At 40.3% G+C, this 16,083-nt stretch overlaps 1 protein-coding gene across 1 annotated transcript in view; it reads right to left on the reverse strand.

Moving 5' to 3' along the window:
- Positions 1-732: 732 nt before the first annotated feature.
- LOC106640896 (uncharacterized) overlaps positions 733-16,083 on the reverse strand; it is a 136,437-nt gene continuing 121,086 nt past the window's right edge. The window contains exons 2-10 of the mRNA XM_089595337.1: positions 14,834-15,348; positions 13,087-13,253; positions 11,038-11,705; positions 10,255-10,452; positions 9,825-10,163; positions 6,210-6,753; positions 5,064-5,374; positions 1,733-2,103; positions 733-996 (exon numbers count right to left, since the gene is read on the reverse strand). Of these exons, the coding sequence (XP_089451463.1) occupies positions 891-996; positions 1,733-2,103; positions 5,064-5,374; positions 6,210-6,753; positions 9,825-10,163; positions 10,255-10,452; positions 11,038-11,705; positions 13,087-13,253; positions 14,834-15,348 (3,219 nt within the window). The 3' untranslated portion in view covers positions 733-890. The remainder of the gene's footprint in view (positions 997-1,732; positions 2,104-5,063; positions 5,375-6,209; positions 6,754-9,824; positions 10,164-10,254; positions 10,453-11,037; positions 11,706-13,086; positions 13,254-14,833; positions 15,349-16,083) is intronic.

The raw sequence follows: 16,083 nt of genomic DNA on the forward strand, positions 1-16,083 counted from the left end.
TACTTATTCTGAGTAATTTATATTTATGTATAGATTTATTTTATCGTTTAACTTTGTAACTTTATGATGTATTAGTTTTTATAATAATAATATCAAAGAAAACAATGTTCTGAACTTGGCGCCTTATCGAGTCTCTTTTGATGCAATGAAAGAAAAATATAATAAAAATTACTCTGCTAGAATGCGAGAATGGTAATCTGATACTCTTCGGTCGTCTAGAGAGACTTTTTACTATTGGAACAATAATTGTTAGTATTTAGAACAGTAATTTTTGTTGTAAGTATAGTGATTTTTACTGTTTGAACAATAGAAATCATATTGTCAAGAATAATGGTAAAAATTAGGTTGGCCAAAGTAAAAAGTCCGTAGACGTCGGAATGACACCAGATTACCATTCCAGCACAGTAATTTTTATTATATTTTTCTCTCAGTGTGCTTCATAAAATTCTTAATTCAATTACCGTAAGTGTACTAAGCAACGAAGTAACGAGACAGTATCTCTCGTTAAAAGTTTCTTAAAAAAAAAAAAAGAAAAGAAAGAAAAATAACAAACTTGTCCAAACCTGTTGTGGAACACTAACCAAAAAAATCGTCGATAGCGCCGAAACATCAAGTTATCCAAACAATATCACTAAAAAAATCCACAGCAAGTGAAAAAATGTGATGAAATTCAACGCGGGACGTCGTCGTAGAGAAAAAAAAAAAAAAAAAGTCCTCGATAATGGCCCAACGTCAAGTCCCCGTGTTCAATCAACGAATGTGAATCAATACAAGTGGACGGCGAAGCGCAGCTCCTTGGTAAAAATGCGCCCTCGGTTCACCCTGAAATTCGACTAGACGGTCGTCTCCCGGTCGACGTGGATGTACTCCACGAAGCCGGGATGCTGCTGTCAGGAAGCCGCCCCCAGCAGCGTCTCCTCCGTGGGCGCGCGCCTCGGCTTCTTCGGCCATTGCTCGCTGCCGCTCGACTGCAAACGCTTGGCTCGAGCCTTGGACCTGCGCACACCGGAAGCCAACTCTCTTTTAACCAGCTAAAGGTTTGAAAAAAAAAAAAAAAAAAAAAGAAGCGTCTGTTTGATTGACGAATTATTAATCAAGTTAATTCACGCGAAACTGCAGCGGAAGTTTTGGTACAACTCTCTCTCTCTTTGCAGGAACGCCGGGTTGTACGCGGAGGGTTGGCGTAATAAACTCGCTACCGAGATTAATATGAAAATGCATTAAAGAAAAGCCAGCTGTACGGAAAGTTCGCGGGGGTTTGCTTGCCCGAAATCTCGTTAAAAAGTTTTCATCTATACACGCTCGGTACGTGTGCACCCGGTAAGTTTTGCCTTGTGTTAACGAGAGACAGTCGGTGTACATATTTATACTTCCCTAATATAAATACTCGAAAATTATACGGACTCAAACATTGGTACGCGGGTTGTATAATGAAGATGTTGCAGTGAGAAACTCAATTTGGATTTCTCTATACCTATTTTTTGCTCCGATTCATATTTTTTTTTTCTCCAAGTAAGTAAAACTTGTCGTGTTGCAATAAATTTAACATTATGCTATCCAAGCCAAGTAATTTTAGTAAATTCTAATTTGTTGTACCGTAGTGGATTACGTACATTATAAAACACGAGTTTAAAACTACTTGTGTTAATCGCCATTTAAAAACGAAAGAATTGCGTGTTGCAAAGGTACACCAGATAAAGGAAAAAAAAAAAAAAAAGAAAAAGGGTTTTACCTGCTGACGATCGTAGCTATGAGACAGCCAAAGACACTGACGAGGCCAATGCAGCTGAGGATGACGAGCCACATGGCCGAGGGTAAAAGCCCGAGGAGCCTGGCACCGCTGCCGCAGTTGGCCTCGTCGTGGCCAGACGGGCAGTGCACGTGGCCGTCGCACCAGAGGCTCGCCGATATACAGGCCCCGAGCTCGGGACACTTGTGCGGACAGTCGCGCGTCAGACTGCCGTTTTCCGCTTCGAAGAGAAGTTGACTGCGCCGGGCTTGGCGGCTCTTGGAGATCTCGAGCCAGGACACGGCTGCTTGGCCCTGCTCGCGGGCTACGAAGTCGAGCAGCATCGCAGGGGAGCGCACTGGCCCAGGGAAGCTCTAAAAGGAAGAGGTGGAGTTTTTTTTTTTTAATTTGCTTCTTGGGGTGCGATGTTTCTTAGAGAAAGTAGAAAAGTCCGTGTTTGGTCGGACATGTGTGAATGTCTTATTTTTCGCTTACAAAAATTATTATTACTCCCATTTAATTTTACATGAATTTTGCCTCTTCAAATAAGATGTTTTTTCAAGAAAGTAGAAAACTCCGTGTTTGGTCGGACATGTGTGAATGTCTTATTTTTCGCTTACAAAAATTATTATTAATCCCATTTAATTTTACATGAACTTTGCCTCCACACGCGATGTTTTTTACAGGTAGTAGAAAAGTCCGCGTTTGGTCAGACATGGGTAAATGTCTTTTTTTTAAATTACAAAAAGTATTGTTAGTCCTGTTTAATTTTACGTCAAGTTTGCCTCTTTGAGGAATATTCTTTGAGGAATATTCCTTAAAGAAAGTAAAAAAGTCTGTATTTGGTCAGACATATGTAAATGTTTTCGTTTTAGCTTATAAAAGTTATTATTAATCCCATTTAATTTTACGTGAAATAAACCTCTTTGAGTGGGACGTTTTTTAAAGAAAGAAAAAAAGTCCAGGTTTGGTCAGCCATGTGTGAATGTCTTATTTTTAGCTTACAAAAATTATTATTACGTAGTATTAGGATTAATCCTATTTAATCTTACATTTCTTAAGAAAGTAGAAAAGTCTGTGTTTGGTCAGATATGTACAGATATCCTATTTTTAGAATACATAAATTATCATTAATCGTTGAAATATTTACATTGTCTTTTCTATAAATTTGAGAGAGCTTATGATAATATGTTTAAAACGTACGATATTTACTGTACATATAAAACTAACCTCTCTGTTTAAAATTTGTGCTTAGTTGTAAGCATTTTTTTATTGCAGTAGAAATATCTGTGTTAATAAAAGAGCATTTTCATGAACTAACTTTTCCTAAACTATCTAAAATTAGTGGAAATCAGTTTTTTCGCTGTATCAGTTTTAAAATGAAATTTTTAGATCCAAAAAAAACGCGTTCGTAATAGTTTTAAATATTTTTGAAAACCAAAAATTCAAGACCTTTTAAAACTTTTAATAAAAGTTAAGAAAAAAAGTTATTAAAAATAATTAATATAAATTTAACAAAATTAAAATTAACCTTGTAGCGTAATACATACATTGATATGCTATTGCCAACAAAGCAAAATTTTAACTCTGTATGAATTAGAATAAATTTTCCACTTGTTTATTTATTGACTTTTAACTATTAATTTATAGGTAGTTGCAACAAATATTATTTATAAGTTTACTTCTGAGAAAGTAGGAATATTTGTATATTTAGAAGTTTATTGTAGACAAAGTAGAAAAGTCAGTGTATGGTCAGCCATGGTGTTTTTGCTAGAGCAGTAGAAATGTTCATGTTTGGTCAGACGCATTTTATTTTTTATTTTGTTATCTAAATTTTCCAAGTTATTTTCTAAACTGACATTATAACAAATACAACACAATTAAATCGAGAATCCCCAAGCTTAATCACGCACCGTCGAACACAATACGGCATAAATTAAAGTCGTTCAATCACGTACGCGTCACGAATATTTAATTTTCACAGCAACTCCGAGAGAGAGAGAGAGAGGGAAAAAAAGTATCCAGAGAGGTTGTCGACAGTACTTTTCAATTTGCGTCCACCACCGCGAATCATGATTATTTTCCGCCGTCCTCCCCCGATAGCCGCCAGGGTAAATTGCATCCTGTCACCGCGAAGCCTCAGGCTATTATCGCCGTCTCTAATACGGTCCCACCCCGCGCCTACATACAACTTTAATCGAAAATTCATTAGAGGAGACAAAAAAAAAGAGAGACACCCGCGAGCAATCAAAAATCCATTAAACGCCCCCTCAGCGCGTCAAAGTCAACCGACTCGACGACCAATAAAAATATCATCCCTCCGAGATAATCTCGCGATCGACCGCCCAGCTATACCGTATATACACGTGTAGAAACCGCTCTCGTGCCTGTGCAAATGGCTGGAAACTAAAAACGGAATCTTTTGCTGCCTCGTACTTTTTTTTCCACTCCTTTTTACTAGGCGACCAGCTGCGCTAGGTAACGCAGGATGAGCCTTTGTTCGTGCACTGTAGAGGTCCTGCGGCTGCAAGAGCGCCTAGTGCGATATATACCTACTTATTTGCTCTCTGAAACTTGTTTCGAGTTTAACGCCGAACTTTTTTTTCTCTGGTCTGCGTGGAGTAGTTTGCGTTTAACTATTTTGTTCGAGGGTTGTTTTTACGAATTGTATAACGTGATGTTTTTAAAAATTACGCATCTTGATGTGAATGGACTCGTGTTTGGAGGAATTAAATCAAGGATTTGATTTGTGAATTCCTTATTCTGTTCATTTTTTTTATTTTTACTTTCATCGAACATTTCAGGCGTTCAACAGAAATATAAAAAATAACCAGATGGTTGTTTATCAAGCCTCATTATTATTTTTTTTTTTAAATCTGCTTTAGTTGCTTAATGGATGTTATTACGTCTCAAAAAAACATAATTTGATTACGTTTAAAATAATTCATCAACATATTAGCTGTTATTAAAAAAATTCCCCTACGTCATAGAAATATACTTTGTTTTTGCTAGATTAAAATTTTTCAAAGCTTATTTTGCTGTACATCGTATATTGCCAAGCTTGTTTTTCAGAACATTCATGGTGTACAAAGTTAATTTTATTTGCTGTAATATTCAATTTAAATTCAACTAATTGTCAATCATTGTGAAACAATTAAACCAATGATAACAAATGAAGGCTAGTATTTTAAATTACACGAGACTCCTACGTTTTCATACCAATCCCTTCCTCTATTCTCTGACACTCTTTTATCAATAATTCACAACAGCCCTTCTGTTCATCCCTCAAACTACGTATCTAAAAAGAAAAAAAAAAAAAAATACAAACACTCACGGTGCCAGTGTCCTCTCCCAGCCATTCCTCCGAGAAAACGTGGACAGTGTACTCCCTGACCTCGGGCTCGGAGGGGCAGATGACTTTTCGGAGCCTCAGGGGCCAGCCCGAGTAGAGGAGCAGTCGATTTTTCGTCGGGCACTTGACGGGCTCGCCGGCGTCGGCCGCGGCATTCGGGTCCAGCGGCAGCAGCCAGCCCCAGGTCAGGAGGAAGAGCGAGCGGTTGTCGCGAGCCTCGACCAGCCACGGCAGCCCGTCGCAGTAGATGTCGGGCCGAGAGAACGGCGGTGAGACAAAGCGAAGCTCGCCACCTGTGTTTTTAATTTTTTTTTTTCAACGAGAGGAAATATGAACGGGGGAATACTGATCGATATCGGGGATTTCCTTTTTTAGGTAATGCTACCCACGACGAGTGGATGAAAACGTGATTGGAACTGATTGACGCGTTCGTTTGGAGCGCAATCGCTTGCATGTCATGCTTGCGGAGGGGAGAGTTCGTGTTTGATTGCAGGGTGGCAACGAATTGTGATCATCATTGTTGTTATTATGGTTATTATGTCATTATTCGATGAAGCACGAGAGATTTTTTGATTGTACGAAATGAGGTTATGTGCGCGAGATGAATCGAAAAATGGTATTTATTTCTATATGGATTTTCATCGCGATCTTTAACTTGTCTAACGTTTCAATTGAATGAATTTGTTAATAATTGGTTTTAAACTCGATTAGTTCTAGATCTGCTTGTGTTAGGCTGCACTGGATTAAAAAAAAGATTGAAAAAAAAAATGTATTCATTTTCACCTTAGTGATTGTTATCGAATATCATTTTGTATCTTTACGGCATATTTTAAACGTAGGGAGGGCAGTAGTGGATAGTGGTTAACATAACCTAAAAATCAAACATTTTTAAAAATAGAAATAAAAATATTGATCTAGTGCACTTAATTGTGAACGATGGTTACTGAAACAATAATATTTTTACCAAGATGATAAATAAACTTTTTTATTTAGTTTACAGGATTCTACTAACGGGGTCAAAAACTACCTCGGGTCTTATAAACGTGGCTTTGTGATATGATAATAATAAAAAAAAGACCGATTCATCAAAAATGATCGTAGAAAACTAAAAACAACCCTATGGCTTACCTTCTCCTCTAACGCGCTGCTTCCTCGAGCACTCGGGCGCCCTGACGAGCTCAAAGGTGGCGTTAAAGTATAGGCTCTCAAAGTCCTCGTCGGGCGTCATAGCGTCAACGTAAAACGTGATCTCCAACGCCCTACCGGAAGTCACGTGCACCATCGGCAGCAGGGCCGAGGTGTTATCGCACAGACAAGTCCTGGGAAGCCTGACGTCCTTCCAGGGCGCCTCGTAGATGCTCAACCGAGCTTCCCTGCTGCCTGGCTCGGGTACGCAGCGAGGCCTCGCGCTGTGCGGGTCAGGCTCGTTGTTGCAGGCCGTCAATTCTCCAAGGCTTACGTTGTGTACCGTTAGTTTGACGCGCTCGCCGGCTGCTGCCTCGATCCGGTAGCGGCAGTCTAGGCGCCGGGCCCCTCCTCGACCGAAGAACCGCAGGTCACGCGGGGAGCTCACTACGCCGGCTTTCATACGCCGGTAAAGCCGGGAACAGGTTAGGTTGGGCTCTCCCCATTGCTCCCCACCTTGCACAGTTGAAATGAACTCGTAACGCGCCTGTAAGCAATGGATTAGTGGAATTGTAGGCAAGTGATGGGTCTGATTTTGAGGTTATGTCGGAGATGGACCGTTGTCATTTCCTTTGTCAAAGCGAAAACAAAGAGTGACCTTTATTTTTCTTGTATACTACACTTACTTGTTTTTGAGTTACGAAATTGATTATATGCACGTTATTTTCTGTGGTTTTCTTTCCTTATTTTTTCATCAATCGTACGATACTTTTTTTACAATCAACGAGAAACATAAAGCTGCTGTACCTGATTGAACAACAACCAATTACGTGTACTCTTTTTTGCAGCCTCGCATTGCATCGTTTCAATTTATTCTGCTTACGCAACGCCAATCACGCTTGTATTTCAGGAAAATTATTGAGAATCACGTTAAAATTTTTAATTTAAAAGCCAACGAGCGGAAAACGTCCGTCAAAGAAACGGTAGACTGAAAATAAAAATATTTCAATTATACCTTTCAAACTTTGTTTGCAATCACGAGCTGTGTGTAAGCAATTTTAATCAACCCTGTACCGATCGATCGATGGCAACGTAATTTATATACTCAATTCATAAACCATTTTTTTCAACAAAAAAAATTCCTCGAGCAAAAAATTTTTTTTTTTTTCCACCACACACAGATATGTAACACATATCATAGGGTCTCTCATCCATACTGCACATATATATACCTACTCTTCGATCGTCATCTTTCCGCTTTGCAAACATGGTGTAACCCCAGCTAAAAGACGAGGAAGAAGCCGAAAACTCTCTTTAGGTATACGTATGCACTCTTGCAAGCACTTTGATTTATTTCACGCTCCAGCGTCGCGGCTCCTCTCATACATCCATAAAAACGTCAGCCTCGCGCGTCCGGTTGGCGCTCTTTTCCCAAAGATATCGATACCCCCACAGCAGCAGTCGCTATCGTTCCAGCGCTGGCCTCGTTTCTACCATCCCTTTTTTTATTCCCTATTCGCCAGCAGGGCTTTCATTTCACCGGAGCTCGAAGCGGCTCTTTTTTTTGCGCCCCCCCCCCCTTTGGCACAGCACGACTCCTTTCCCGTGAATTGGTACACACGCTCCTGCATACGGATACACGTATACTACGTTCGACGCTTTATCTTTGTGATCGTCACTTTTTTACCCCCCATTCGGTCGTCCGTTCGCTCGTTAGGTTATTGCAAGGGTCGATGATTTTTAATCCCATACGCTTTCCCTATGGTTTTTTCTTTCTGTCGCTCGACCTGGTTCTTGCTCTTTTGCGTATTTGCTGCGTTTTTTAAGACAAGTGTTGGAAACCATTTTTTTTTAATAATAATTTTTTGGAAAATTTTAGACTAATTGTATTTTTGAAAAACCTAGGTTATTAACGAATCCTTTCTTTATGGACGCGTATACAGTACCAACGCTGGAAAAAGTGATGCCCTTCTGATGAATCTCAGATATGTCATGCCAATATGTCAGGCGTAACGTTATATACCTATAGAAATATTTTATAGGTAGTTAATTAATGTCTCTCCGCCTCCGGTTCACTTATTTCGTTTTACCATCTTTATGGTATACACATGAAAAAATCGTACCTTCTGAGCATATAAAATGCTTATTTTCGTTACTGAAAAATTTAATAAATATCAAATAACATTCACGTACAATTTTCTTAAAGCTAAGTGCTAAAAATCACTATTTAGCTTCAACATTTATGTTTTCAGAGTATCATACGAATCATACAACCAACATGACACTCTCTAGAGTGCTATAAACGCCAAAATTCAAAAGTTTGTTATTAATATCAATATTTTGTGGTAAGTTGCACTTGCACATGGCATGTTATTGTTATGACATGTCAGCTGATATTTAATCATCAGAAGGAAAAAAAATAGATCTAGAGTCTTGAGGTTATATCGATGTTTTTATAAAAGGTAACATATTCCAACAACTAATAATTACCTCAATCAATTAATAGACCAAGAAAAATAAACCAACATCTAAATTATCTGTTCCCGTTATATTTGTACGCGTTTGTGTCGTGCAAAACCTCCCAAAAACCCTGACTATTCACAACTTTCGCATTTATAAGCGCATAAAATAGATGAAAGTGTTTATTTCCCCTTTTTTTCCCACTCGCGTAGCCAAAAAAAAAAAAAAAAGGGTATGTATATCTCGAGAGCGTATTTCCAATCGAGCTATCCGCATCGCTTTTCCTTCCACTCGGGCATCCCGCCAGCCGACTCCTTGTACACTCCTCCTCCGCCATAAGACCTTAATAATCGCCGAAAATCGATCCTCGATCGTTGAACCCTCGCCCCTGTACGTACGTATGTATATGTATGTACATCGATCGATGTTCCATTGTAAAGTTTTCGCGGTGGCGGCCTCACCGCGTACCTATTATACAATATACCGTCACACCTTCTGGTATAAACCGCTGCACCTCCAACGTTCCGACTATTTGGTATTAAAATTTTGCGGAAAGCCACTGCCCAGTACGTCTATTTTTTTATAAGTCCATCGCCTTTTTTTTCCCAACTTTTTATCGTCAATTAAGAGATGTACATTCGATGGGATTGCAGTGCCATTTTTACGTGAGACAACTGTTTCCCATTAGATCGCGTGACTATTCAATTCGAGGTATTTTTTTTTTTTTTTTTTTCAATTAATATTGCTCTCAAGCTCGATCGCTCTTTTTTCGCGAGGGTCAAGTTGAAACGTTTGGCGCTTTTTGTCGGATTTATTTGTATACAGCGAGGTTTCGTCAATTTTTATTCGCCTCGTCGGTCAAAAGCCACTCGAGCGTTTGAAAGCCATTCTGGATTGGATCGTTCGAGCGCGACAGTGGCACCGACATTCCAGCGAACACTTTTTTTCCACCAATGAATACATACGCGGCTGATGGTGGATAAAGATTTTCAATATAATTTCACGCAGCTTCGATGGCCGCTCTGTCAACTTTTTTGCATTTATATAAAGAGAAATTCAATAGAGTTTAAACTTTTTTTGTCTTTGTTTTCAAATGTTACAAAACGAGACAAAAACGACCATAACCTAAAAATGCAAAAACAAGCGAAAAAAACTTACGTTAAAACTGACGGTGTTGAGGGCAGTGCCCATAACAGTCTCCATGCGCACGGTAAGACTAGGCGCTTGGGTCAAGTAGCTCTCGTCTAGTCCGCAGGGCCTGGTAGTACGGGTCGAGTTTCTTAGTGCCGCGTGGGCGCAGAGTTTGGGCGACTCGTCGCACAGAACAGCCAGAGGTTGGCCGGTGGCCGGGGCACCGTCCCAGAGAGTCAATTTGACGGTACAAGGCGCTGATTCAGGTGGCTGATGCTGCGAGTCCATCTGGTGTTGGGACAACGGCAGGGCCGAGTAGTTGCTCGTACTCGTGCTTGGCTCACTTGTGCCACCTCGAAGGTCACGCTGATTTTTTTTTTTTTTTTTTTTTTTCATGGTTATAAGCACTCGTAAATTGGTCAATATTTCATAAGGTGAGAGGTAATGTTGCGCCGACCTGCCAGTAGGAAGCAAAGTACAGCCAGATGCGGTCGCCGGCGGCGCCTTTGATGTTCCAGGTACAGTTGGTGCCGGGTGGCAGGGCGTGCAGTGGCGCCCTCATTGGACCACTACGCCTCGCGGTGCCGTTTATTATGAAGAAACACCCGGTCGGGGTCTGCGCGTAATCCAAACCGTCCGAGTCCACGTACACGACCTGCAAGATTGGGAGCGAAGAACTCGGTTAGAGCGGGATCGGGGGAAAAAAAAATATAAGCCGGTTACGGCAAAAAGACAGAAGAAAATAGGGGATTCCCCGAGGCTTATAAGAAATGGGAACCTCGCGGACTTTTGTTATTTGGGTAACTGGAGCGCGAGCAAAAATGAAAATAAGGCCACAGCAGAGGCGCAGCCTTGGAGGGAAAAGCTTGGGGAGCGATACTCTAAAGCTCCTTTCTTACTCCACCCCCTCATGGAAGAGAGAGAGAGAGAGAGAGAGTAAAAGAAAAAGTACAAGTAGTCCGCGTAAGACTCTCTCGCAGCTGCAAAATGTATGCTGATCCCAGTCAAAGTAGTAAGTATAAGTAAACGTGCGATCAGAGCTGCACGCGGCTCTTTACATGTATTATTCAGCGCGTTTAATTTATCAAAGATGCGCAGCCTTCCCTACAAAGATCGGATTATAACTTGCAGCTCTGCTTCGCTTACGATGGAACCCTTCGAAACTCCCTCGTACGCCGTATAAATTATCCAACGGGGTATATTCGAAGAAAAGAAAGAAATTATAAACCTCTCTTCTCACCTGTGTTTCAAGCTCGAGCCTGAGCGCGGAAGCCCCAAGGGCGACGGCCTGGGCCGAGCTGCGAAACTCGAGCAGCATAGCTGGCCCCCTGGCGGTGATCCTCGGAAGCAGTCCACCACAGTAGATGAGCAAAACCGGATCCTCGGGTCTCGAGCCGTCCCTGATGATGAGTCGGTCTTTGTGTTCCGGGCACTCTTGCCACACGGTCAGTTGACCCTGGGCGGTGTGGTTGCTCACCAGGAGTCCAGAGGCAGCCGAGCTCGAGGACTTGACGGACATCATGGCATGCTTGCAGGTGGGCACCTCCTTTTGCCTGAGGGTGACGAGGCAGCTGGCGTTTCGCGGGTACTCGCCCGGGTAATTTGGACTCTGGACCCGGCAGGTCCTCTGGTAGCACTCGTAGAAGTTGCGCGAGCAGTAGGTCCCCGGCACGGGTGAGCCACGCTCGATCGGAGACTCGAGGCTACCCAGGCGGGCTATGGCCTCGGGTCGCGACACGAATCTGTAGCGCAGGCGAAACTCGAAGGGGACGGACGGGGGTGCCGAGAAGAGCCTTATGGACGCTGTGACGGTGCTCGTCTCGCTATAGTACGTGGCCCGGCCCTCTCCAGGTCCGCACCACGAGCCGCCTGTGAACGGCCGCCCCAGTTCAGCCAGCTGCATTGAGCCTGAAAGGAGTACGTGTTTTTTTTTTTTTTTTTTTTCGCATTGACATTTTTTTTAGGGCTTCATAAACATTTTCAATGAGACCTCGCATCGCGTGTCAGTTTATCACGTGGTAACTGTCGTAACGAAAAATTAAAAAAAATATTAGTGCACTGGTGGAGGATTTACACGTAATCGGTGGATATAAAGGATACAGTCAAATCAAGCAACTGCTCCGTGAAAGTTCCAGTATTTGAAGACTTTTTTTCGACAAGTCTATTTCCTCGGGTTTCAAAGAATTTCTTTATTATATAATAAAAAAAAAATGGTTTTCCCAATAGTAAATTTATGTTTTTCCGTATCGATTGAAAAAACAATGTACTTTTTGAATCTTATATGTATTTATACATTAATATTAAAGTTTTTACAACAATGACCTAGTAAACGAACAGCATACTCTGGTATTTTGGTACTGACCCGTTACTCGAATAGCACATGGTATAACTAGAATAAAAGTGAGGTTAAGTTGGCTACATTTTACTGATTTTTATATTTACTGACTTTTAAATTGAAAAACTTTTTTCCTATACCACTTGTCGGGTCACTTCAAAACTGTAACGGCTAGTTTGACACACTATTACTAATAATTATTAGTGATTTGAATCATTTTTAATGTAATCAAGTACTGGGTATACATAACCTAATGGTACACAAATCTCAAAAGTCGCTCATACAAGCCATTTCTTATAGCTCGCTCGAATAAATAATTTTTTCTTGTTACAATTATCTCAAGCAACGGCTAATAGATAAAAAAAAAAAAAAAATGTTTTTTACTTTATTAAAGGTACTGGTATAATTGTATAAGGTAGGCAGCTAATAGTACTTCAGCTACCAAACCATATTAAATGATTTCATCATGCAATCGAACCACAAATGATACATTTTATGATTCTATGCAAGTTTCAACTAATCAAACCGTAAAAAAAAAAAAATAATATTTTCTTTCACAAGTACATACATTTTGAATGAAACCCCGCTATTAAAATTGCCTCGTACTTATTAATTCAACGTCTCACGCGTACATAGTACATATACGGTGCGCTCGTCGCCACCGAGTGGAAACAAAAAACACCCTCGCCCCGCACGGTAAAAAAGCGAGGGAGGAAGAAAAAAAAGCACGTACAGTGTATCCGAGGTTAACCGCAAAAAAAAACGGTGGGTGGAAATAAAAACAAACGCAAAAAAAAAAAAAAAAAAACCAGAGTGCACTGCATACAGCTTCGCTGGCCCAGATCGCAACGGGAGCGCGGAAAAAACGCGAAGCGTAGAAAAGAAAAGAAGGGATGTATAAAGAGAGAACTAAAAGAAAAGATGGGCGTGTGTGCCATAATATAACTACTATACCCTCGGGACAGCTGGCTGTGACGTCCTCCGCCTCGGCGTCGAGTCGACCGATACTAAAGGCATCCCACAGCAGCTGGACGAGTTCCCCATGACCGTGGCCGCCGGCGGTGAAGGTCAAGTGGCAGAGGAAGGGCAGCTTACCCTCGGCCGGCCTTGGCAGATCTAGCCTGAAACATGTATTCTTTGTTTTTTTTTTTTTTTGTTTTTTTTCGACCCTCCATCCCTTTTTACCCGAGGCGTTTGTACTTCGTCGCGTGTGCACACTCCCGTGTTTTTCTTCTTTCGAACGCATCGAAAGCCTATAAGCCCCCCCCGGTCCATTGTTTGGTCACTGGGCCATTGGAGTGTGGCTACTTTACTTGGTGTTTATATTATATACGCATAATATGTAAGTATATATACAAGAGTCAAGGACACACGCATGGTTAACGCAACTGAGGCTCTCGACTTTTTGGCTCATGTTGTCGTAGATGCTCTAGTTTTTCAAAATCAACATGCCGCGAGTTTGTGTGGTTTGCCTTTTTTTTTCGGAGAAGCTCAGTCGTTAGTCTGGTCGGTTCTTCAAAGACAAGTGCGTCGTTAAATCTGCTTTTTTTTAATTTTTTTTCCTCTACAGTGTTCGCAGTTTGTTCATTTTTTTTTTTTTTTTGTCTCTTCGTTTGAATCGTGTGTGTATGTTTACAAAAGTTGTACCATTAAAGCCAATTAGAACTGTAAAAATAGTTTTAACGCGTTTGAAGCTAACTAGGTTGGTGATGAAAAAAATTGTGTTTCTATTAGTTCTCTGGATTTTTTTTCATATTTTTTGCATCAACTACCCAGACTTTGCCATGGTTGCTTTTCAAATTTTTTGTAGTATAATTATTAGCCAAGGCTTTAATGTATTATTTAGATTGAAAATTTTTGTTATTTAATATTTGCAAACATGGTCGTTGACGAGATTTTTTCTATCATAAAATATGCATTCAAATATAAAAGAAAAAAAAGTAGTATTAAAAATTGTTTAATATCAAACAATTGAACGTTAAAATTTGTTGTATAATATTAAAACTTTGAAAAAAAAACTACACTTTGTTAAGGAAATAAAATTTCCTCTCAAATTATTTAAAAATCTCCAAAATTAATTTTGCCCAAATCTGCTACCACCGTGCACCTTTCATATATTTTAAAACTTTACGCAACGACTGATCCTGAATCGTTAATCTATTAATTATTTTAATTTTGAATTTTAACTATTTTACTCAACTAAGTACCGATCTTTCATTACCATATACCTTCCTTTTGTCATTTTTTATTAAAAATTGACAAATGCCTTTTTCTTCAATACTATTTCAAGTAACATTTCATCATCTTTCTTTTCTATCTGTTTTTTATTTTACCCAACACTGTACCGATCTCCAACTATCCTCTTTATCTAAATTACTCAATCTTTGACCTTTGATGATAATTTCCTTTCCATTTATTATTTTCACCAACCCAACGACCGATTTCTAATTACCTGTCTTTCAGTATTTTTTTTTTCTCGTTCAAACTCACACAAATTTTAGTCACAAATCATTATTTACAACACATGGCTATTGATCTACAATCATCTCCCTTTCCTATCATTTTTCGTATATTCTAATTCTATGACAGCCGATCTTCAAGTATTCTTTTGTTTACAATTTTCTTTTGACTCACCGATCACTATCATTTCCTACACTTGTTGGACAACCGATCTCGATCAAATCCCCAATGGTCCTCTTACCTGTAAGTCCGACCCTCGCGACCGTGATAGGTCCTGTTGCAGGGTGTGCAAAGTGCCGGCTCGTCGCTGCCGTCGCCGCAGTCATCGACGCCGTTGCAGTAAGCGTCGACGGGCAAGCAATGACCGGCCTTGCAGCTGATCTCGGCGAGGCCACAACTAGCCGCCAACGACTCCTCGGTGCAACAACCCAACAGCAACAGCAGTAGGACCGGCAACGCGAGTACTTTCGGCTGATGTGGTACCGGTAACGATTTCGACGATGGTGGTTGGGGAGTTGACCTCAGTCTCGGCGAGTGATGCATCTGACGGCGGTGCGGACCGCCTTTTCTTCCGCTTTGCCCTCCACCTCCGGGGGTAAATTCAACTACCGAAGCTTCTTCTTTTTCCCCTTTTTCTTCTTCCTCTTGTTGTTGTTGTTGTTGTTGTTGTCGGGCGCGTTTTTTTCTTCTTTCTCTTCGTGCGGTCCCGCCAGTCCGAGGACCTGGTTCTCTCGAGCCGGCATCAGCTGCGCCGTTCTGGACATTTAACAAGCAGAAAAAAAATTCAACATTAAGTCACCTTTTCTTTTGTTCAATATCAGTAACTATTATTATTATTATCATTATTCGCAAAAGTAGGTAATAAGTTATATTTTCTTTAATAAGTAAAATGATTGGGTGCTGGGTTTTGTGGGAGTTATCGAAACTTTGAGATGGACCATAATGATAGATTTTTAATTCGTGTTTCATAATTTATTAATAATTATTTACTATTTGATACTATTTCGTTAAAAAATAATATAAGTACTAAAAAAAAACGCTTGATAATGTAAGGTTATTTTGGGTTACCTTGGGTTACCCTTACTTGGGCTATACATAATTCATTTTGGACAATTAGAAAATGGGTGGTTTCTTATTTTAAATTCCTACTTGCTAATATTATATACATATAATAAATAATCAGTGGCCTCAACTTAAAAAAAATTAATAAAGTAAAGAAGCTTTTGTGATGAAGTACTTATTTTCAAACGTAAAATACCAGTAAAAAAGCACTCCATAACCTCCAAAATGAGGATTGAGTTATGAACTACAAACCAAGCGATCACTTCGCCGGTCGAGTTGACATGTAAATCGAATTCATGATACACTCGACAAACACACCCTGATATACCGATCTTCCCGGAATATGTATATCGGCGCCCAACCCTCAAACCACTCATCAGAAATTCAAAGATCCAATAAGCGCGCGCCTTCGAGCGTTCGATTACCAAT

This window comes from Copidosoma floridanum, unplaced genomic scaffold (genome assembly GCF_036245765.1).
Source record: "Copidosoma floridanum isolate Cflo_tuat_1 unplaced genomic scaffold, Cflo_Japanese_pri ptg000025l, whole genome shotgun sequence".
Taxonomy (NCBI): Eukaryota; Metazoa; Arthropoda; class Insecta; order Hymenoptera; family Encyrtidae; genus Copidosoma; species Copidosoma floridanum.